Source organism: Zingiber officinale, chromosome 1A (assembly GCF_018446385.1).
Source record: "Zingiber officinale cultivar Zhangliang chromosome 1A, Zo_v1.1, whole genome shotgun sequence".
Lineage (NCBI taxonomy): Eukaryota > Viridiplantae > Streptophyta > Magnoliopsida > Zingiberales > Zingiberaceae > Zingiber > Zingiber officinale.
Window position 1 is genome coordinate 69666463 of NC_055987.1, and position 24449 is coordinate 69690911.

General features: G+C 35.8%; 1 protein-coding gene across 3 annotated transcripts in view; it reads right to left on the minus strand.

Annotated features, from left to right (window-relative positions):
- The window catches only part of LOC122025967 (protein OSB3, chloroplastic/mitochondrial-like), a 40419-nt gene extending 17846 nt beyond the window's left edge, over nt 1-22573 (minus strand). For all 3 annotated transcript variants that reach the window (XM_042584703.1, XM_042584702.1, XM_042584701.1), the window contains exons 1-2: nt 22102-22573; nt 8062-8200 (exon numbers count right to left, since the gene is read on the minus strand). In XM_042584703.1, coding sequence (XP_042440637.1) covers nt 8062-8200; nt 22102-22514 — 552 coding nt within the window. In that variant the 5' untranslated portion in view covers nt 22515-22573. The remainder of the gene's footprint in view (nt 1-8061; nt 8201-22101) is intronic.
- Nucleotides 22574-24449: the final 1876 nt, after the last annotated feature.

A 24449-nucleotide genomic window follows, 5' to 3' on the forward strand; every position in this document is an offset into this window, starting at 1 on the left:
AATTTGAATGTCAAATTCAAGTTTAATTGGGATCAAATTTGATCAATTGGTGTGGTGATTAGGGTTACATGAGTCTAACCGAGGTCAATTAGGATTTATTTTGGTCAATTTATGACTGAACAAAAATTTTAAGTGGAGATGAACAAGTTTAGTCGATTGGAATTAGAGAATTTTTTGAAGAGTTATGAATAATTTTGTATCTCTTTTCTCTCTCTTGCATTTTATTTTTCTCTTCTCCTCACTATCACACGTGCAACTTCTTCCCCACATGACATTCAGATTCTTCCCTCACCAACACCATCTTCATCTTCTTGTTCTTCTAACCAACAATACCTCCTCCACCCGCCATCGCTCCCTTCTTCCCTATCAATGCCACATTTTACCCAACCAAAACTTCCCTTTCCCCCTTCCTGCTCTTTCTAGCCATCATACTAGCAACATGGTGCTGATCTTTGAAAATCAACACCACAGTAGTGTTGATCTTTGAAATCCAACACTGCAGTAGTGTTGCTCTTTGAATATAGCACCACAGTGTTGGGGATAAAATGGGAAACAAGTGCGTCCTTTGAAAAAGTTAGGTGTGTCTTTTGGGCATTCCGCAACTTAATTGTGCTCTTTGGTCAATTGCCATTTTAAAAATTAAAATATATACTTTGAATTATTCTTCAATTGATACTACCTATTATTACTCTGTCATTTACGCCTATCATCAAATCTTCTTGACCTTTTATGATTTTGGTTAATTTAGATGTTGATACCTTGGAATTTAAGTTTAGCAATATTAGAAGTAATGAAACAATTGTTAGGATAGGAGAGGACGAGTTGCCTGGAACCGAGGATTTAAATATTTAGGATCATTTTTACAAAATGATGGAGGGATTGAGAGAGATGTCTTACATAGAATACAAGCAAGATGGGTGAAATGGAGGGAAGCGTCGAGTGTTTTATGTGACCGTAAAGTACCTCTTAAACTTAAAGGTAAGTTCTATAAAACCGCAGTTAGACCTGCTATGTTATATGGAGCTGAATGTTGGACTATGACTTGAGCACATGAGCAGAAGATGAGAGTTGCAGAGATGAGGATGTTAAGGTGGATGTGTGGACATACGAGGATGGACAAAATAAGAAATGAGAGCATTAGAGAGAAAGTAGGAGTTGCATCTATTGAGGAAAAACTCATAGAGACACGTATAAGATGGTACGGACATGTACTTAGACGACCAATAAATGCTCCAGTTAGGCAATGTGAAACTATGATAAACATGCATATAAAACGAGGAAGAGGAAGACCAAAAAAGACTTGGTTAGCAACAATAAAACAAGATAAAATTTATTTAAATATAGATGATGATATAATAGGAGATAGAGCTCAATGGCGTAAAAGGATTCATACAGCCGACCCCACCTAGTGGGAAAAGGCTTGGTTGTTGTTGTTGTTGTTGTTAGATATTGATACCTATACCTTTATGAGATATACAGCATACTTGAAGATAACATGCTAATATACAATAAATTAGCAACTTATAGTAAAAGAAGGTTAATTTAAGTTAGTTGTTTATACTAATCAATATGTATTTATGCAAGGATGTTATATTGTTGTATATAATCGATGAGGGTTTTAGCCCATACGTCATATGATATTATTGCACTCAAAGACACTAGTTCTAGTGATTCTAGTTGATTCATTAGTATAGATTAGTGGAGATGTATTATTGGCAATATTTTTTAGTTGGTGCTAAAATGATAAAAAATTAAAATTATATTAACTAGTGATTAAAAAATGACAATTTAAATCCATGCTAATCTTTCCCCGTCTATTCTAATCACCACTAAGTAAAATTTGTGTTTACTTTCTCATTTATTTTCTTTGGCCTCCATTTTGCAGGCAAAGACACCCTTTTAAGCTTATAATTGGTTCCATATAGAGTTGCTTGATATTCTTTTATTTTAACCATACTACATTGTACAGTTCCATTGTATTTTTAGAAAAATATATATATAAATATATTAAGTTTATTAAATTTATTAATTATCTTGAACTACTAATTTTCCTTTTACCATACCTCCTACTAAGTGGAAATTACACCCCAAGGGTGTGACAACCTAAAACTAAACCAGAGCAAAAATAAAGAAAACTTGATGACTAATTAAAGATAAAGGAGCTTTTACAGTATGACGAAAGGAACATTGACATTTGTGTAGATCTCCCGCTCAAAGCATCGTATTCTTACAGGGCTTTATTATACTATGGAAAGACCAGCGCATTTCCTGCATGACACTGCCCACTCTTGCATTATTCTTTTCCTTCATCTCTTTGTCCAATTAGAAACAAATGGTTCAACAGTTCGAAGAAGTGATGTGACATCAAAAATCAAACAAAATTCTCACATAAAGAAAATATTAATCAAAAGATCTCTTAAAAGAGAGTTAGTTTTCTTAGCTAATTCGCCTAAAAACAACGTTAATTTACCAGAATAAATATAATCAACTATTTAGAAATTAAAATAACTTTTAAAAAAAAATTTAAAACTTGAATTAAATTTAACTCTAACTAAATTCTAATTCATCTATTACTCTCCCAACTAGGGAGAACTTGATTCCAATCTAGTTATCAATCAGTTGTTAAGCACACAGCAATTATTTCATCAAGTTTGTTAAGTATGTTTCTTAATTGTCTTTCCTTGGTTGATGTGGAAAATAGCAGTATTTCTTTCCCATTCTAATTTTTGAGGAATTGATCTTGACTTTGTTCTCCATATCGCTTGACCCTTTCAATGAGTAAGAAAACACATCTAAATGGGGAAATGCTCTCAATGGCTCTTATGTAAAAAGTTAATATGTAAAAGGCTCAAATGTCCTTAATAAATTAGTATATCCCATAGTTTGAAAGTTGAACTAATAGTTAAATAATTTAGTAAGTTAAATCAATAGGCATAAGAATTAATTTTTATTATAAGTAAGAGATAGTGGATTGAAAGTAAATCTTTTCAAAAGAGACGCTTAGGTTAATGAATGTATGAAGTATGTTGAGATTAAATGATGAAAAATTTACCAATAAATGAGAAGAAAGACACAAGAAACAAAGAATAGCATGCTTATTAAAGATAAAGATAGTTGGAAATGGTCTGAAATCATTGTAGGTCATTGGCTTTGAGTGAAAGGCAAGATGCAAAAGAGCAAAAGTTGCACGGGGAGGGAGATGGGTGAACAAAGAGTGTCAATGAGCTAAATAAGGGGAAATAGATTATTTTCTAATATTGAATGAACCAATAACTTGTAAAATATATTTTTTCTTGCAAGGCATTATTTGGGAATCTTTTAAAATCAAGTAATTAGACAAAAATTTTAAATATGTTAGGGTTTAATTGATTGAATCCACTTTTTTTAGTTGGCACCAAGTATCCAGCTTACGCCGACTAATCCGCCCCATGAAAATTTTCCACTAGTCACCAAGGTAAATTAGGAAGGACTCGCAGCGGGCGGCCCATCAACCTAGTGTTCTCATGTCAACTGCCCATGAAGGAAAATTCATCCGTTAATTCACCAAGGGGACTTAATCCATAGATGTCTGAAAAACTAAGAAGGTACCCCGGGGCCGATTGAATCTTCTTTTGGAGCAAAAGGTGATAACGCTCACCTCAGGCAGATACTGGCCCTCGGCTAGATACAGGCAAGTAAATCACGTGGAGCATTTCTACAGTAACACAGCGACCCTTTGCATAGGAGAGGTCAGGCACCCAACGAAGCATTTTACACATACAAAGAGTAATAATCATTAACATCATTCGAATCATTGGTCTAATTCCTATTAATTTCAAACTCATCTTCCATATAAAGGAAATTTAGGTTTTATGATTCTCACTTCTAAAATCTTTACGATCACATGTCATTTATGAAAGTTGGGGAATTTCCTCTTATCATGTCAATTGTAAAATATCATTAAGTGATGATTCTTATAAGAATCAATGTGAAAATTTAATGATAAAAACAACATCCAAGCATTTTTCCCATTAAGTAGCATAGGATATATAGATCCTCCTACGTCATTAGCTCTATCTCCTAATATATCTTCATCTACCTATACTTAAATGAATATAATCCTGTTTTATTATTGTTAACCAAGTCTTCTTTGTCTCCCTCTTTCGTGATTAATGTGTGTCATGGTCTCACATCACCTAACTAAGATATTTATTAGTTGTCTAACTACATGTCTATATCATTTTAATATTAACAATAAAAAATAATAACATAATGGTATTTTAGTGTTTTTTATAATGAATGATGATGTTCAAAATTTGTGCGAGAAACTAATTAAATGCACCAGAGCAACTAAATGAACAAAACACAATTTTCAAAGTGAATATGTTTTATGTTGGGATCATGTAAGTCAACTCCAATGTCAAAGTTGTCATCTAGTTTGTGTTCTACTCAGTTGAGGAGATGAGTTGCACTTCCAACTCGACACAAGAAACAAGGAATAACACACTTATTAAAGATAAAGATAGTTGGAAATGGTCCGAAATCATTGTAGGCTATTGGCTTTGAGTGAAAATCAAGATGTAAAAGAGCAAAAGTTGCACGGGAAGAGAGATGAGTGAACAAGGTGTGCCAATAGGTTAAATAAGGGGAAATTGATTATTTTCTAATATTGAATGATCCAATAACTTGTAAAATATATTTTTTCTTACAACTCATTATGGGAATCTAAGTAATTAGACAAAAAAATAAATAAATATAATAGGGGTTAAATTAATTGAATCCTCTTTTTTTTAGTTAGCACCAGGTATTTAGCTTACACCAACTAACTCGGGATGACCAGCCCGGCCAAGGTCATCAGGGTAAATCGGAAAGCACTCGCGGTGGACGGCCCGTCAACCCAGCATTCTTAGGTCAACCGCCCATTAAGAAAAATCCATCCGTCAAATCACTAAAGCGACTTGATCCTTAGATGTCTAGGAAACTAAAAAGGCGCTCTACCCCTGCACCATTGCCCCAGGGGCAATTGAATCCTCTTTTTAGAGCAAAAAGTGATAACCCACACCTCAGGTGGCTAATATCGTTGGCTCCAGCTCGTTAGCCTCCAGCTAGATACATCCAAGTAAATCACGGGGGCATTTTTCCCCTAGCATAGCGGCCTTTGCATGGGGAGGTCAAGCATCCAACGAGACATTTCACACCCACTGACCTTTAGGAATTGACCTCAAGACCTATTGGAGTAACCACCCAGTAGCCCTGCCAACTTGTGGAGGCACGATTGAATTCTCTTTGTGGCAAAAGGCGATTTGCTCGCCCCAGCAGCCCTGCCAACCCATCCCTAGGCCAACACGGAGGAGGCAAATTACGAGTGGCTACTAGCCATTAGTACAAGTGGCCAAGGCATGGGGGAGGGCATGCTCGGACTCGCCGAGTTTTGACCCCAAGACCTCATGTGGCAACACCCTATGCCTCAACTACCGCCCCGCCTTGAGGGGACACGATTGAATCATCCTTGAACATATGGTAAGGTGACTTGACAAGTTTATGTTTATTTATAAATATGCACACACAAAGTAATAATCATTAACATCATTTAAATTGTAAGTTATGATTCTTATAAAGAAACAATGTGAAAAATTAACGATAAAAACATCCAAGCATTTATCTCATTAAGTAGTGTAGGATATATAAATCCTCCTACCTAATTGAGCTCTATCTCCTAATATATCCTCATATATCTATACTTAAATAAATTTAATTATGTTTTATTATTGCTAACCAAGTCTTCTTTGTCTCCCTCTTTCGTGATTAATGTGTGTCATGGTCTCACATCAACTAACTAAGATATTTATTAGTTGTCTAACTATATGTCTATACCATTTTAATATTAACAATAAAAAATAATCAGATAACAATAAGAAATAGTAACATAATGGTATTTTAGTGTTTTTTAAAATGAATGATGATGTTCAAAATTTGTGTGAGAAACTAATTAAATGCACTTGAGAAACTAAATGAACAAAACACAATTTTCAAAGTGAATATGTTTTATGTTGGGATCATGTAAGTCAACTCCTATATCAAAGTTGCCATCTAGTTTGTGTTATACTTAGTTGATGAGATGAGTTGCACTTCCAACTCTCCCTCTAGCAATTTGTAAATGTCTTTTGCAATAAACATTGTAGTGAATCTTACCTTATATTAGTCCTCACATAAATGGTGGGGCCCTCAACTTGATTTCCTTTTTTATAAACAAAACTCAAGAATAAACTTTTTTTAACTATCACTATTTTTCTTTTTTAAAAAAAAGGTTGGATTTAACTGAATTGGATTTGGATTTCAAATTCAATTTCCACATACATACAAGAATACATTGCTTTGCCCAATCTCAACAGTTGAACAATGATGTTGCACATCGAGCAATAGATGTTGGTTCATGGCACTAAAGGGTGGGTGAGTCACTACTCAAGGAAGCAGCTCTCAGGACAAAATAGGTGCCATATGGGAAGTCATGGCATCAGAGAGCAAAGTTGAGGAAAAAAATGCATTAGAGAAAGTGAAACGTAGGCTAAAGATTAAGAGAAAGTGATGAACTTAGAAGCGACATTGAGAAAAGTGATGATGTTGAAATGCAACTATAGCATAGGAGGCATCACTGAGAGGGATGACAACACAAGAAGACACTGCTAGGAGCTTGTAAAACACAAGATGGCATTGTTGGAAGCAACAATGTGGTACGGTATCACCCAGTGCAATAACAAGGGACAACATGGCTAGGAGCATGACAACACAGGACAACATCACTAGGAGTGACAGGGACATGGGAAGGCAAAATAGGGAGTGGCAACAACGTCACCGAGATATGGTGCGGAGATGGTCAATTGATAAGGAGGCGACCTAGCATCAAGTAGAGACAAAGACAAAGATGTGAATAATGACAATAAATGATGAGTGGACATGGGCCACAAAGGGTGGGCATGTGAATAAGAGAAGAATGTGAGAGGAAGTAAAGAAGTGTGCCACCAAGCTTCATCTCTAATACCAATTGATACAACACCAATTTTTCATAATGAATTTCACCAAATAGAGAACTTTATTAAGTGAAAGAGAGAGAGAGAGAGAGATTGGATCTTTTTAACCATTGCACCACAACTAAGACCGAAAAATAAAATAAAGCAAAATGGGTAACAAATACCAACATATGTAAAAGACTTGAACAAGTGCAATTTAAGAATACAAAATCTTACCAAAGGAGAAATTAACCCAATTACAAAAAACTCTCATTTGGAATGAGAGAATGCATAACTACTCGCTAAACTCTAACCAAATTAAGAAACATTTCAAACCAAACTAAAAGATACCAAATTTTTAACACCTAACATGAGAATTACCAAAGTCAACTATCATTCAAAATTTAAAAGATAAATTAATTCCAAAGTTGCATAGGAAATATATATCTAATTAGATTGGTATTTAAGATAATTTAAATAAGCATATAATGACTTTTTTATTAATAACAAAATTTGTATAACACAACTGAAACTAAAGTAAAGAATGAGCAAACATATATTATAACGAATTGGGTCACCGTGCTAATTAAGATGGCATGTTGTTATTTATGCTCTAAATCTGGAATACCAATTTCAGCATAAATTACTTCTAGGCATTTTCACTTGTCTGAAGATTGAGTTATTAATTATAGATGCACTGCAATCACAATTTATTTGGGCAAACTCTAGTAGAGGGAGATCCTACTTATTTGACTTCTTTATCCATATTAGACTTATTCATTACTACATAGTATGGAATCTCCATGGAAATTTCAAAAAAGACTAATCAAAGAGAAAAAGGAATAGACAGTAACAATTATGCCAAATAAGAAATAGATAAATCTAACTCTCTAATATTGTGCTTTTTCAGCTGTACTTTGTGGACATAGGCAATCATCAATTCAAAGGCTAGAGCAACTTCATTGTAACATCAATAGAAAATAATACATGATGGATAAGCATAAAGTCAAATCCATATAAGCAATATATATATATATATATATATATATATATATAGGATGAGAATATCTTCTACCTGAATGCTAGTGCAAGAAGCTTCTTGTGCAACAAATGGAGTATCTCCACTTAATTGACCGGTCACATAAATGAGATCATTTTCCTTCAAGTGACAGGCAGCAATTTGTGCCAAATCACCATGAAAAATTACTGAGATCCTGATAACACAAAGGAATACAAACAAGGATCAACAATGACATTGGTTCATTCTACATCAACATTAAAATTTTGATCATTTACGAAATTTTTTCCTTACTTTTGAAACAACCAAATCAAACATGTATATTTTTCAGTTCAGAATTTGTTGATAATCATCATCTTGTCTAAATTACCAAAGTGACACGGGGATTAGGAATCATGTGTTCGTGAACAAGCTTGGTGGCTTGATAAAGCTTGTTTACGTTCATGCAAAAGAATATATTAAATAAACAAGCTTAAACACTGTAAACTTGATTCATTAAGTTTCATGAACAAAATTCATAAACAATTTATGAATACTTATTTGTTAAATTGTGTAATAATTTAATTGTAAATTTATTGTTTAAAGGTAAACTCGGCTCCTTTACACCCCAGTAGGGATTGATCTGTAATTGTGTAATATTTAATTGTAAATTTATTGTTTAAAGGTAAACTCGGCTCATTTACATCCCAATAGGGATTGATCAATCACAACTGTCACAAGAACTTGGTAGTTTGGTATTAGTCAAATTTGCATGATTTGACCTATCTAAATTAAAATTGGTCAAACAAAGAAATATAAAAATGACAAATATATTTTAAAAAACTTAAATATAATTTTTAACCAAATATAATTTGTATGATATGGCCCAGAATGAGATTTTAAACCTTGTTATGAAGCAATATTTTGCATATGGTCAAGAAATAAAGTGGTATTATCTAAGAGAGTGAGATGCAAGAGAACAAACTTGTGAAATATACTTTTATAGCCCCAATAGGTGATAAGATGTGAGAAAAAAGCCTCGAATGGTATGAACATGTTCAAAATTGACCAATAAGCTTGCAACAAATTGATCCATTGGTTTTTTTTCTCTCCAATTATATAGACTTTTTTGAAACTAGGAGTACTTTGATCTTACGAAACAATCTTGAAGCAGGGAAGAGGATTTCCATAGTTGCAAACTTTATTCTAGTTAAGTAAAAGCATCCAATTTCCAGGCATATCTCATGATGATCTTACCCAACAACATGAGGCATTATTAATCAAGCTAAGCTATATTTCACTGGAATCATGAACTTTCAACTTGCACTCATAGAGCTTGTAATAAGCTCTCTCCATCACTCCCTCACTGATTCAACTAGACCTTTTCCCTTTCCTTTAATCCCATGAATTGATCAATATTCAAAGAAAGGAACAGGGAGAAGGGGAAAAATGAGTGATTATTTTAAGAGCGAAATGTGTACTCATAGTCAAATCAACAAGAAAGGTCACTCCCTGCCATACCCTATGCCTTTTATTGCAACCGCTTACTTCAAGAAGGAAAGGAGCCATAAGGACACCATTGCCTGTTACATTTAGCAATGATCTATAGTACGTCCAATTCAATTTGAACCTAATTCTCATTCTTGGGCTGACATTTATTCTTGATTATAAAAATCTGACTCTAGGAAGAATGAAGTAGAAATAGAGTAACAGTGGAATAGCGCACTTTAGTAGAATGAAAACGGATATGGAAATGTCAAGTGAAAGCAGCTTTCTCTTATCTAATATATAAGAGCTATTACTACTAAAACCCATGAGATCTCTTTCTTCTATAGTTAGATGAACATGTTGGAATTAAATGTACAAGGAACAGAGAGAGCCTAAACAATACTCTAATTAATTTAATAAAATATATGTTAATTGATCTAAATGTTATAATCCCCGACATAAAAACAAAAAAGATATAAAAAATGAATGAATTATAGAGTCATTAAACTAATGAATTGTAACATGAAATTTTAAAAAAGAGTGATAGAAAAAAGACTAAGGAGATCATAATGATCGAAAATTAATTTGGATTCACGTCTATAAGGTCAACAATAGAAGTTATCCATCTTCTTAAATAATTAATTGAAAAAGTATGGGAAAAGAGACAAGACTTACCTATGATATTCGTCGACCTTATTAAAAAGTTTTAAATATAAGAAAAATAAAAGAATTGAGAGCATAGAAGTAGAATGATTAAAATAGAGAACGTCAAGTATTCTTTATGATCGGAGGAAATTGTACAAAACGCCAATTAGACAAGACTTGCTTAGGGAAGTATGAAGGATATTCGACTTTGAGAGCACACGGGGCATTGGACCCTGCCTCGTGGGGGAGTAGTTAGGAGACAAAGCGTGGGACTACTCAAAACCCCCATTTGTTTGAGTATCATATTCAGGTCATTAAAAACTAGTCCATGTATGCTCGTGTCTGGCCTCTATAACAGGTAAGTGGTCGGCGGTAATATCATCGGGTATCACGAATCCCCCCAGCTAAAGGAGCAAAGTCAAACGAAGTTAAACTTTCAGAGTCTCAATCTCAACAGGTGTTTGGACAGATTGGCATTTGATGCAATAAGGAGAAATAGATTGGGTCTAAATCTACTTCTTGGGCCTCGATCCGCCTTACTCGAATTTAAGACACCTCAAATGATGATATTCCACGATTTCACATATCTAGACCTAACCATGGTTCGGAACCGACTGTTCGATGGTTCAGAATCGTCGATTCGACGATTGTCGACCCTTAACCTTAATCACCCAAAATGGTTACGATTCACAGTACGAAACCGTCGGTTCATGGTTCGGAACCGCTGGTGTACTTTTTTAAATTGCCTACGTATCCCCTTAGGGTATGGGGAATCAAAGCCCACGTAGTTCTTTTACATTTTTACACTTTTACATTGTTACTCACTTCCATTTCCCATTCCTGTTGTATTCGTTCCTTCAGTATCAAAATCTTCAATTTCATCATCTGAAAGTTGCATTTCTTGGATTCTTTTCTTGGCTCTGGTTCAATCCTCCCGTAATGCTTAGGCTTCCAATGAGTCGGGTGACAAAATTGATCGTCGTCCATCTAATATGTTGCCGTCGACACTAAACGCCTACTCCACAGCTAAAATTTTTTTGGCGATCACGGAGAGGACGAAAAAACTTTGAGCTTTCTGTGACCACCACTTTAAGATATTGAAATTTTCACTATCTGCTTCATTAAAATCAAAAGAAGTCTAAAATAATTCTCAAGTTCCACACACAAGAACTTGAGTATCCTCGTGGACGTTTCATCCGTTCTTTTAATAAAAGTTGTGCTTTTGTGAATTTTAAATTACTACTAGTAGTTTGTTGCATTTCAAAAATATTAATTTGTGGTTCATATTTTGCATAATATTGATTATAAATATCATATAAATAAATTCTAACATTATATATAATATTAACTGGATCAGGAGAAGAAAAATCTTTAATTGAAATTAAAACATCATAATATAAAGTTAACATTTTTTTAAAACTTCTAATTTAAATCTAAGATCTAGAGCAAATGCAATTAAATAAATTTCAAGAATAAAATAAAAATATTTTTCCCATTTAGTTTTCATAGCTAAGATGCAAGAAGATAAAGATTCATTATTAATATGTTCATTTAAAACTAATACTATATTAAAAAATTTCTAAAACTAATTGAGCAATCGGATAACAAACACTGGCAAGCTGTTCAGTTGCACCATTAAATACTTTTAAAATTTCACAAATACTACTACAAATATTCCATTGTTGTGAAAATAAATATATATTAGTATAAGTATTTCGTGCAAAAAATAAACAGAATAATTCTTAATATTAAAATGAATCTGGTAATAATTGGTATGTTGAATTCCAACAAATTGGTACATCACGTAGAAATTTTTTAGATCTCATTCCATTAGTTTTACAAAACATACTTAATTGTTTCATTATAAATAGATGAGACCATAAATAAAAAATTACAATTCTAATTGGTTTAATATAATTTTTTAAAACTTTTAATCCATCTTGAACACAAATTTAAAACATGACATACATAACGAATAACCACCAATAATAGGTTGACAAACAAATTTTAGATCATCTATACAAGCGGTATTAAAACTAGCATTATCTAATGATATTAAAAATATTTTATGAGTTAATTCATATTGTTCTAAAATTAAACATAATAATTGTGCAATGTTATGAATATTATGTGATTCATCAAAAACTCTATAAGTTAACAATCCTTTTTCGGAGATCCAAGAGTTATCGATCCAATGGCAAGTCACATCTATATACGAATGTGTTTGCTAATGATCACTCCAAATATCGAAACATAAAGAAACTTTATTATCTAATTTACTAAATTCATCAATTAGATTTTTTTTTCCTTATTTTACTAATTTTTTAATTGTATGAGTAAGTGTAGTCCTAGAAACACGTTTAGCATATGGATTAAAAGATTCTTTACAAAAATCTTCAAATGTGCATTTAGATCGAAAATTAAAAGAAAGATGTTTTACGGAAACAAATTTAGATAATGATTCTCTTAATTTATTATCCGAAAAAATAAACCGAAATCAATACTACCGTTAGTTGAAGAAAATCTTAATAACTGTGTTTAAGAACGGTCGAGTGCTTCATTTCTACATGTCGTTTCAACGATCCATAGTCGCCATCGGCTTGGAATTTATAGAAAGCATTGCAGTGCTTACATTTTGCACACATTTCTCCCGACGAAAAAATGACCTCAAAATGTTTTGTGAAAATAGAACTTTAAAAGAGGAATTTCCCGAACCTAAGAAGTAATTACATCGGTTCTTCCTTGTATTTCAGGTATCGGATTCAGAAGGTGCTCGATCTTGGATTGTATGTTGGGGTCCTCCCGTGAATTCACTATTTCCTTTCCCTTCCGAGCTAAAGATGATGCACCTCCAGGACCTCCTTCCATTGTAATTGAAAATTGAAAATAAAAGTGTGTAGAAATAAAGACGAAAACGTATAGAGAATATAAAATTGAGATTAAGAGTAGAAAAGATGTGTGTGAAAATAATGAAATGAGTTTTCTATTTATAGAGTTTGGATAGTAACGAACACTAAATCATAGTCATTGATCAAAAAATGGTCCAATGATCCTAATCGTTACAAAAAATGTGAGATATTGGGAAATTTAAATAAATAGGGTTATTTGGGAAATAGCCTTATAGAATTTTTCCAAAATTTTTAGAAATTTTCTGGGAATTTTTCGAAATTTTCTGAGAATTTTTCAGAGCTTGTACGACAGGTTTTGAGGGGACGAATTAACGGGTTCGGATTAAGCCTGTTTGGGATACACATTTAAGTGAGAAAATGTTTCTAATTATAAATCCCTTTTTCCTTTTTCTTTTCTTATTTCCTCCCCCAACCCATCGCCGATCCCGATTCTTTTTCCCTTCTTCCTCTCGTTCTCTCTCGCGGACGAACCGAAGCCGGCGAACCTTCGACAATCGTGGTCGTCGCCTGAGGAGTACATCGCCGGAGATCGAACCAGGAGGCTTGGATCATCTGGATCTCTTCTCAACCCTTGCCCGAGCCGTTCTCTGGAGTGCCGACCCTTCTTCCCGATCGACGCCGATGGATCAAGCCAGAGGCAATTAGGGCTTCGAGGGTAAACTAGCTTCGATTCCTCTTCTCTAGATTTTCCCCGATCTATGCCCTAGCACGGTCTGCGACTCCCCGATCGACGCCACTGGATTGAGCCGTGCCATCCGATCGCTGGTGTGGAAGATGCCCTAGGGTTTCGAGGTGAGGAGGAATTCCGAGGAGGTCTTGATGAGATGTTCTTGAGCTATTGGGCAGAGGCTAGAAGGTGGGCTTGATCAGTCATCTGCTTGCTTGAATCCTTCTTGATCCGGTTGATTTCAACAAGGTGGTTTCTGTGGATCCGAAGTTCTATTTCTGTGGAGTTTTTCTTTAGCTCCAGCAGCAGCTACCCTTCTTGGCAGCATCATTTCTTTGTGTGGATCAACAGATTAGAGCTAGGAATTAAGTGAGGTTCTGCACTGTTGCTGTGGGGTTGTTTTAGTACCAGCAGCACCTCTTTGGCTGCGAATCAAGAGCAGAGGTTGGAGATTTAAGACTCTGATTCGAGACGGGCGTCTCGACTTCGGATTTGGATTGTACCTTCTATTTGAGGCAGGTACCCTTTGACTTATCTTTTGATACTGTCTTATAATATGTATAGTTTATATATAATTACTAGTGGTAGATGGTAGATTTATCTCTTCCCTGGTCTTAGCTTAGTTGATACCTATCACATGCTTCTTCTGTTAGTTGCTTTACTTTAGAACTGCATGCTTTTATCTTTTGCCATGTATATATATGTTTATGGAGATGGATAGGTACATTTAGTGTTACTTTCCAATGGATTAGTTGCTGTAGGTACTTGTTATATGTTGTTAGATTTATGTTGCTTATATCTCTGTTATATATGCGTTTACCTTTTTGGCACCTACGCATATGGAGGAGGATATGTTCAGGTATGACATACTGTAGCCGCACGCACCATATTGTATGATCGCATCGGGCGATCGACCACTTCATTATTGTTGAGCTCGTCGGCCACACGAGGGCTCGCATACGCGTGACCACCGTTGATGGGTAGTGGCACGACCCGTGGTGTGTATAGCGAGTTGCTCGGTGGTGCACCTAGACCGGGCCGGAACCGTTCGACCGCTCCAGAATCGATCAACGGTCGGTTGCCGCCGACCGTTGCCGGCCGGCAACTCACGGGCCGGTTCCGATTCACGGTCAGAATCCGGCGAATCACGGTTAATCCGGTTGAACCGGCTCACCAAACAAATTTTTAACGGCTGAACACGGTTAACCCATGATTCATATTATTGAATCAGCCGTTAACCGCGTTCATTGGAGGGTTTTTGGGTATTTTTTTAACGATTACGATCATTTTTTTGATCAACGGCTATAATTTAGTGTCCGTTACTATCAAAACTCTATAAATAGAGAGCTCATTTCATCATTTTCACACACATCTTCTCTACTCTTAATCTCATTTTCGTATTCTCTACACGCTTTCGTTTTCAATTTTCAATTACAATGGAAGGAGGGCGGAGGTGCATCATCTCGAGCTCGGAAGGGAAAACAAATAATGAATCCGCGGGAGGAGGACCCCAACATTCAATCCACCGATGATGAGATCGAGCATCTTCCTAATCCGACACCCGAAACACAAGGAAGTACCGATGCAATTACTTCTAAGGTTCGGAACTTCCTCCTCTAAAGTCTTCTATTTTTACTAAACATTTTGAGAAGGTCACTCTTCCGTCGGAGAAATGCGTGCAAAATGTAAGCACTGCAATGCTTCCTATGAATTCCAAGCTGGCGTGGCTATGGGTCGTTGAAACGGCATGAAGAAACGAAGCACCCGACGGAATATGGACTCGACCGTTCTCAAACACAATTATCAAGATTTTCTTCAACTAGCGGTAGTACCGATTCAGGTTTATTTTTATATTCGGATAATAAATTAAGAGAATCATTAGCTAAATTTGTTTAGTAGAACATCTTTCTTTTAGTTTTGGATCTAAATGCACATTTGAAGATTTTTGTAAAGAATCTCTTAATCCATGTGCTAAACGTGTTCCTAGGACTACACTTACTCGTATAATTAAAAAATTAGTAAAACAAGGAAAAAAGAATTTAATTGATGAATTTAGTAAATTAGATAATAAAGTTTCTTTATGTTCCGATATTTGGAGTGATCATTGGCAAACACATTCGTATATGGGTGTGACTTGCCATTGGATCGATAACTCTTGGAACCTCCAAAAAAGATTATTAGCTTATAGAGTTTTTGATGAATCACATAATGCTCATAATATCGCACAATTATTATGTTTAATTTTAGAAGAATATGGTTTAACTCATAAAATATTTTCAATATCATTAGATAATGCTAGTTCTAATACCGCTTGTATAGATGATCTAAAATTTGTTTGTCAACCTATTATTGGAGGTTTATTTTTTCATATTCGTTGTGTATGCCATGTTTTAAATTTATGTGTTCAAGATGGTTTAAAAATTTTAGAAAGTTATATTAAACCAATTAGAATTGCAATTTCTTATTTATGATCTCATCCATCTATAATGAAACAATGGGGTAGGTTTTGTAAAATTAATAGAATGAGACCTAAAAAATTTCCACGTGATGTACCAACACGTTGAAATTCAACATACCAATTATTACAAGATTCATTTCAATATAAGGAATTATTATGTTCATTTTTTGCACAAAACACTAATACTAATATATATTTATTTTCACAACAATGGAATATTTGTAGTAGTATTTGTGAAATTTTAAAAGTATTTAATGATGCAACCGAACAACTTTCCGGTGTTTATTATCCCACTACTGAATTAGTTTTAGAAAATTTTTCTAATATAGTATTAGTTTTAAATGAATATATTAATAATGAATCTTTATCTCCTTGCATCTTAGCTATGAAAACTAAATGAGAAAAATATTTTTATTTAATTCCTGAAATTTATTTAATTGCATTTGCTTTAGATCCTAGATTTAAATTAGAAGTTTTACAAGAAATGTTAACTTTATATTATGACGCTTTAATTCCAATTAAAGATTCTTCTTCCCCTGATCCAGTTAATATTATATATGATGTTAGAATTTATTTATATGATATTTATAATCAATATCATGCAAAATATGGAACACAAATTAATATTTCTGAAATTCAACAAACTACTAGTAGTAATTTAAAACTTACAAAAGCACAACTCTTATTAAAAGAACGGACAACACGTCCACGAGGATCCTCAAGTTCCACACAGGAACTTGAGAATTATTTTACGACTTCTTTTGATTTTAATGAAGCAGATAGCGAAAACTTCGATATCTTAAAGTGGTGGTCACAGAAGGCTCAAAGCTTTCCCGTTCTCTCCGTGATCGCAAAAGAAATTTTAGCTTGTCCAGTGTCAACTGTTGCTGTGGAGCAGACGTTCAGTGCCGGCGGCAACATATTAGATGAACGACGATCAACTTTGTCTCCCGACTCATTGGAAGCCCAAGCATTACTGGACGATTGGACCAGAGCGGAGAAAAGAATCCAAGGAATGCAACTTTCAGATGACGAAGTTGAAGATTTTGATACTGAAGGAACAAATACGACAGGAACAGGAAATGGAAGTGAATGAAAATGTAAAAGGATAAAAATGTAAAAGAACTACGTGAGCTTTGATTCCCCTAAAGGGATACGTAGGCAACTTAAATAAGTGCAAGCCCTTTTTTCAATAAATTTTAATTTCTAATTTTTAATGTTTAATGTTTAATTTTTAATTTTAATTTTTTTTAACATATTAATCTTGAACCGTGACGAACCGTGAACCGAACCGTGAAGGCTCGAACCGTGAACCGATTTGCTCAATGAACCATGCTTCAATCAACCGTGAATGCAAGGTTAAGGGTCGACTCGCTCGAACTGTCCGAACCGGCGATTCGAACCGTCGAACCCGGTTCGAACCGTGGTCGTCAGGTGCACCGGGGTGCTCGTGGGTAGCACGATACAGGGGTCAGTAGGGATCCCTCCCCATCAGCGCACGGAGACGAGAGCATCAAGGCCCCTCACTATGCGAGGTGGAGGATAGGTGTACTCCGACAAGATCCCGCCCACCTGGCCACCATCGTGGGTAGTGACGGCAGAGCGCACGGTGTCACGCCCTACCCACTCGGCCTCGCCATCACGGGTGAGACTACCACCCGCCGGCTCGGGGTGACTACGTATATCGCATCATACGTGGATTGCATTCTTAATGATTGATGCATTTGGTGATCGATACGATCGATACGCATATGTGATATGCTGCTTCCGACTATTTTTATCCGTGTATGCTCACGCTAGTCCAAGCCTCGCAGTGAGTACGCTTATTTCATTATGCATTTTCTTATTATTCTTGCTATAGACTGTACTTTATGCTATTCTTGGTTATTATGCTTATTTCATCTATACATATCTCATTATAATCGTTAGAGACTGCATCGTAGGTCGTATTATTAGAAATCAGATCGTAGGCTCCATGGTTTAGTGTAATCGTACAGGATGTTATTGGGTTATATGTCTTTGCATATATCTATTGGATTACCCGCCGAGTTCTTTAAACTCACCCGTTATTACTATTTTTCGTGTTGAGGCTATGGGAGATATTCCAATAGCCCATTATCGCGAGGATTTTCTTTGTCGGATTATATTTTGCTTTTGCATCTTATATACTTGTATTGTGGGTTTGTATTGTGGACATTGAACATTCGGGTTTGCTACTTTTGTTTTCCGCTGTGGATTTTCTCATTACTTCGTGGATTTGTTTTCTTCGTTGTAGTGGAGTAGGATGTTTACATATATCTTCGAGGATTCTATATCGTCCTTCCTTATTAAACTGCGTGGATTGATTATATGTTGAATTGTGTGGAATGTTGATATAAACTGCGTGGTTTGTTTCTTATTTGTATTGTATTGTTCCGGCCGTGTGTGGTCGAGATATAGATATATGTATTCTGGATTCATATTGTCACCCGTATAGGGAGATGCTGTCGAAATTTCTTCTGACAGGGACTACCTGGGGCGTGACAATTTTTTTGGTATCAGAGCAAGGTACACGATACTTGCTCTTCGTTTTGGATTTTCGAGGTTTATCTGATACCAATTTATTTGGTATCAGAGTAGGTTACGATACTTGCTGGGCATTCTGGATTTTTGGGATTTTATCTGATACCAATTTATTTGTCACAAAAAATCCACCACTCCTCTCTCAACAGCTAGGAACCGCCGGTTCGGTTCCAACGGCTAGGAACCGCCGATTCCAACGACTAGGAACCGCCGATTCCAACGGTAAAAAAAAATTGTTGAACAAGCGAGCCAAACCGACGGCCCGCCGATTTTGCACTTAAGGAGTCGGAACCGGCCCGGCAAGTTACCGGGCTAGTTTCGGTTCAGCCCGGCGAACCAGGTCAACGGTCAACGGCCAACCGGCCCGTTGACCAGGTTATGGGCCCGGGCCAGACCCAGCCCAGGGTCAAGTCTACACACATGTTGGGTTGTGACCTAGGCAATGGCGGTTCGGCTTCTGCCACCAAAAACCCTTCGCACAATGCTAACTCCACAAGCACATCATCATGGTGGAATTAGGCATGTTTCCCAAATTAGATCCTACCCCCTTTTTAGTTAGCTATTATATTGCTTCACTCGCACTAATTTTGTCTCTCTATTATAGCATGGCAACTTTATCTTCATCTGATTTTGCGAAGAATGCTCGTATGCTCAGATTGGTAATGCACAAGAGTAGGTATAAAGCCCAAGTTCTCGTTGCCTTTTTTTTATTATCCTTACACCCCCTCCTACGTTTTCTCCTTTCTTCAACCGAACCTATAAGTCATCTCTCTCCTCTCTATCTCATGGCTTCTAAGAACTTGGTCTCTCTGATAAAGGTGGGGGTTTTCAATATGAGCACTTGTCGTCCTCCATACGACCAACTCATAACTTCATCTACCATAACGGAAACTATATCCTGAATGACACTCACTTAGCTTTCTTGAGCCCACGGATCGTCCCTATCTCACGCCCAACAATCCTCAATTTTCTTTGTGGGACATTTCAAGGGTGGTCTTCGGTTACTTGCTCCCCCTTTTATAGTGACCTTTCCTCCTATCTTAACATCCCATCAAACTAATTTGCCCCCAACTCATTCTATATTCTATCTGAGACAACCATTGTGTACTGATACTTCAAGCTTCCTCTCTTCTACCGCCTTTTAAGCATGTGTATTATATTTCACCACTAGGCCAGATTATCAATTCCTAGACGGCATGTTATCTTTCTCGTAAAGGGTGGAAGAGCTTATTATTTTACCTTTGACCTTCTATTCCTTTTCAATTCCCCACAGCCTAGGTGAAAGAACTTCCACCCCTACCAAACTTAAAGATTGCCTAAGCCCTTTGTCCATTCCCTCTCATCATTGAGACCCTCCATGGAAGGGTGTTTGACGTAGCTCACCTTCTACACAATCACATGTTGCATCACTTCAAGTTAAGCCCCATGGAGATCGAAATGAACTGCCCCTACGTATCCTTTATCCATCCATTACTTAGGTTTTAATTTTCTCCAGACTATCAACTTTATCTCGTTCCTAAGTGGGGAGATTAGAATTACCCTACTCCACTACCTTCCATAATAGTGCAACCATCCAGAAATACCTTGCACTGTGCCTCTTCTTTTATAAAGAATGTCTCAACCAAGAAGGCAGCTTGGATCTTGGTCATTGTCGGCAAATATTATATGTCATACTTGTTGAGCTTTATTATCTGTTTCACTATTCGCCCAAAAGACTCTAGGTGGGTGAGGATCCTAGCCATGCAATTGTTGGTCAGCACCATGATGGGATGCAACAAAAAATTAGGACATAACTGCCTTGTCATGATCACTAGTGCCAGGGTCAATTTTTTCAAATTGGTATATCTTATTTCGACACCCTTCAATAGGTGACTGATATAATATATAAGCTTTTGGGCCACCCCTTCTTGTTGGATGAGAACTAAGCTGAGTCTCCTTCAGTGGTTGTCACCCACAACCACTCCCCCAACAAAGGCTTTGGGAGGATCAAAAGGTTGGCTAAATTCTATTTCAGCTACTTGAAAGCTTCGCTTGCATTCGAAATAAAATTTATCAGATTTTTTTTGGTCCAAATCTAAGTAATAAAATTTATCAGATTTTTTTATTTTAAATAAATTTTTTATGTATTTAAATTTTAAATCTGATTTTCTAATTTATTTGAATTAATAAAAAAATTAAATATATTTTTATATATTTAAATGTGATTTCATATAAATTAATCATATTTTTAATATTTAAAATATATTTTTTATAAATTTTAAATCTGATTTATATTAATTAATAAAATTTATTTGATTTTTTTATTTTAAATATATTTTTATATATTTTATTGGGATAATTTAATTTGGCTTTATAAAACCTATTCGAAATACCTCATTTAAGTTAGGAGTTGTTTGATTTAATTAAATCTTTAAAAAAAATACGTGCATTGTCAGACAACTCCGACTGCGCAGGAAGCGTCCCATGACGGCACGACGCATCCGGAGCCACCGAAAGCGTCACAAGATGCGGAGACATTGGAAAAATCCTAATAAACAAAAATTAAGAGATACGAAGCACTTACCTTGAAGAGGCGAACAAAGAAGCACGATTACCAATGACAAGAGGCCGGCGAAGAGGCAACAGTTTGAAGCATATGAAAATTTAAAGAGGTTTAAGGCTTTAAACTTATAAAAAAACAAAAAATAAAAAAACTGAACAAAAGAGGAAAGTTCTGCGCTTTGCGCAAAAGCGAACGCTTCACTTTTGCGTGAAGCGCAACAAGGCGAATGCTTCCTGAACCTCTTGTGCTTTCGAGTTCTTAGAAGCATGAAGCTTGCATCTCGCGCTTAAGCAAGCAAAGCGAGCGCTTTTGACAACTATGAATACACCAAGAAAGTCCAAACCTCAAGCAACAATATTTGTACACAATTATAATGCTTTCTTTTCAAAATTACATCCTTACCCATGCAAATTGAAGGTCCTACTGTCAAATTTTTGCTCTTTCATCACTTGTAGTGAACAAGGAGACCATTTAAATTCATTTATAAGGGTATAATGGAATCCACTACATCAAGTATCGAAAAGAAAACAATCTTCTGGGAGGTTTCTCCTTCAAATAAATTAGGATGAAGAGAAGTGGTTTGTGGCCTTGTAAAGTGGTTTTTAAAAATCATGCTGCTAGTATATGGTCATTTTTTTCTAAAGCATACGTCATCACTAAGCGAATTTCTAGGATGAATTTCAATCACGATGAGTCTAACATAACTATTGATACAAATCTTTAGTTTCTAGTGTAGAAAACACTTGTTCATAGTATTTCAAAAATGGAATGGCTAGAGCCACACCAAAGTCAACAAGAGTAAAATTTTATCATCAAGTCAAGGCGTCAAGTTTAGAAGCGAGCGCACCTGAATGAAAGTAGCCCCTCGATCTTCTTAGAGGTAAGAACCGAGATGGCGACACAGGATCCATTGTGTGACATCTGAAGCTGAACCGGCACACCGACGTAACCGACGAGGTGCACCTGGTTAAGAATCTGCGGTTGAAAGGGTATCTCCTTCGGGCGCGGCAGGTCCGACGACTTCTTGTAATTTTCCAGGGAGGGGGGAGCAGGCGCTTCGGTGGCAGGCAAAGACGACAACCCAGGAGAGGACGCCTCAGACTTAGGCTCGGTGATTGTATTGGAAGTGCGCTTCAGCGTCGAGGAAGAGAGAGATGCAAGCTGCTGGGTTGTGAAGGAGGAACCGAGAGAGAAAAACCATTTGGTGGAATTGCGGGAGTGGGGAGATAGCACTCCGGTGATGGCCCGGGAGAAATTCATGAGTAGCAGTGCAGCAAGCCAAAGACTAAAACCCTACAAGCCACTTTTGGACAAGGGTATCCGACGTGCGGCAGGTTTATACACGGCCCTTTGACCTATGGCGCCTTCTCATCTTCATGGGGCTGGCATAGATCCAGACGTCCATGTTTCCTTTATCGGACGGTTCAAAATGCATATACTAAACCGTGAGAGAAAACTGATTAATCATATATTAAGCAATTGGATGGACCATTAAAAATTCCAAGCCTTCCCAACAACAGGCCTGAGAGAATATTTGCTTTTATATTTTTCTTAAACCAAGTCTATAAAAGAATTTTTCATTAGTGTTATGTATCTTTGCTATACCAGAATTTTTATCTAAACAATGAGGTAATAATTTTTTTTCAATTTATTAATTTCATTCCAAATTTATGTCGGTATAATCAGCCTAAAGCAAGGTTAATTAAATTTGAGTTAAATTTTGATATTTGATTAATATATTTAATGCTTAAGTGAAATATTAAGTAAGTCAAGATGGATCAAATATATGATATTGAAGAAGTTCAAATAGATTATAATTAACTAGACATTTGATAATTGAAAATTCAATAGGGAGTTGATAAGTAGGAATGATAATTTCTTGTAAACCCGACGGAGGATATAATATCTAATCCAAATGAAGAACAATATGAAGGGACTATCAATATCTGATATCTGTATATATATATACATATACACACACATTTACTCATGTCGCTGCGCTCGTACCTTTCTTTTTTGGTTGAAGTTTTGGTACGATCAGAATTCACTCTTATCATATTAGATTGAGGTGTGTCTCCCAAGTCAGTTGAAGCTAATGAATTGGAGCGGAACACAGAAGTATTATGATAATTACAACAGGTCCCCTAACCTTCCGAGTTAAGATGAATAGATAAAGTGCTCAAGAAGCAGACGAAAAAGGCAACGCCTAAACGCCATTCATATATATTGTATTGATTATTCAATTTGTATTGATTAGAGTTGTCAGACGAGCCAACCTATGACGGGGCGGGCTAACCCATGGCGGTTCGGGCATATGGCAGAGCGGGGCGGGCCGGGCCTCTATCTCAACGGATTGAAAAATTCTCAACCCAACCCAAATTAAGGCGGACTGCGGGTTTGGCGGGCCAACCCACGGGCCACAGACTCACTTAAAAAATAAAAAAAAATTAAAAGAATCTATAATTATGTGCTTGAATCAATACACGACTTAATGAAATATTGAATTACTTAATCAACAAAGTCTCACAATAAATAATACTGTTGTCTGCTAAGATTCAAAAATCAATCTCTAAATCAACCAAAATTTAGAAAACAATCTGTTCATCCGGCATATAATCCTTCCAAAATTACTTAGTCTCTGTACACAAAACAGATCACATGCAGGTTGCAGCAAGTATATGACTCTATGAGAAAGAAAAATCAATCAGATGTTCATATTGTTCTTCCATGCATGCAAGCTCAAAATCAAAGGCAAAATTTTATGATCGTTCAATATCTTCCATGCACGTGATTTATAGCAAAGTTCTAGAATATCAATGACAGCTTTCTTTGTTCCAAACACATCACTAGTAAGTCTCATTTACTTCTCCACCTTCAACAAAGAATCTAACGCAGTTCTCTTCCTACATAACAGGATAGATCAAGTCATAACAAATGAAGAGGCAAGAAACAATCAACATATATGTTGTAATTAGTGAATAATTGTAACAAATGAAGAAGCAATCAACATATAAGTCGTAATAGAAAAATATAACTAATCCAATAATCCTATCATAGTGAACAAGTATCCTTCTGTAAGGGGATTTCAAGTTGCTGGAAAAATAATATGCAACTGTCCTGCAGAGCTAGCAATTAAATTTTGTACAAAAAGAGTGAAAACACATGATAAGGTTAATTAAACATTATTTTCTTTCC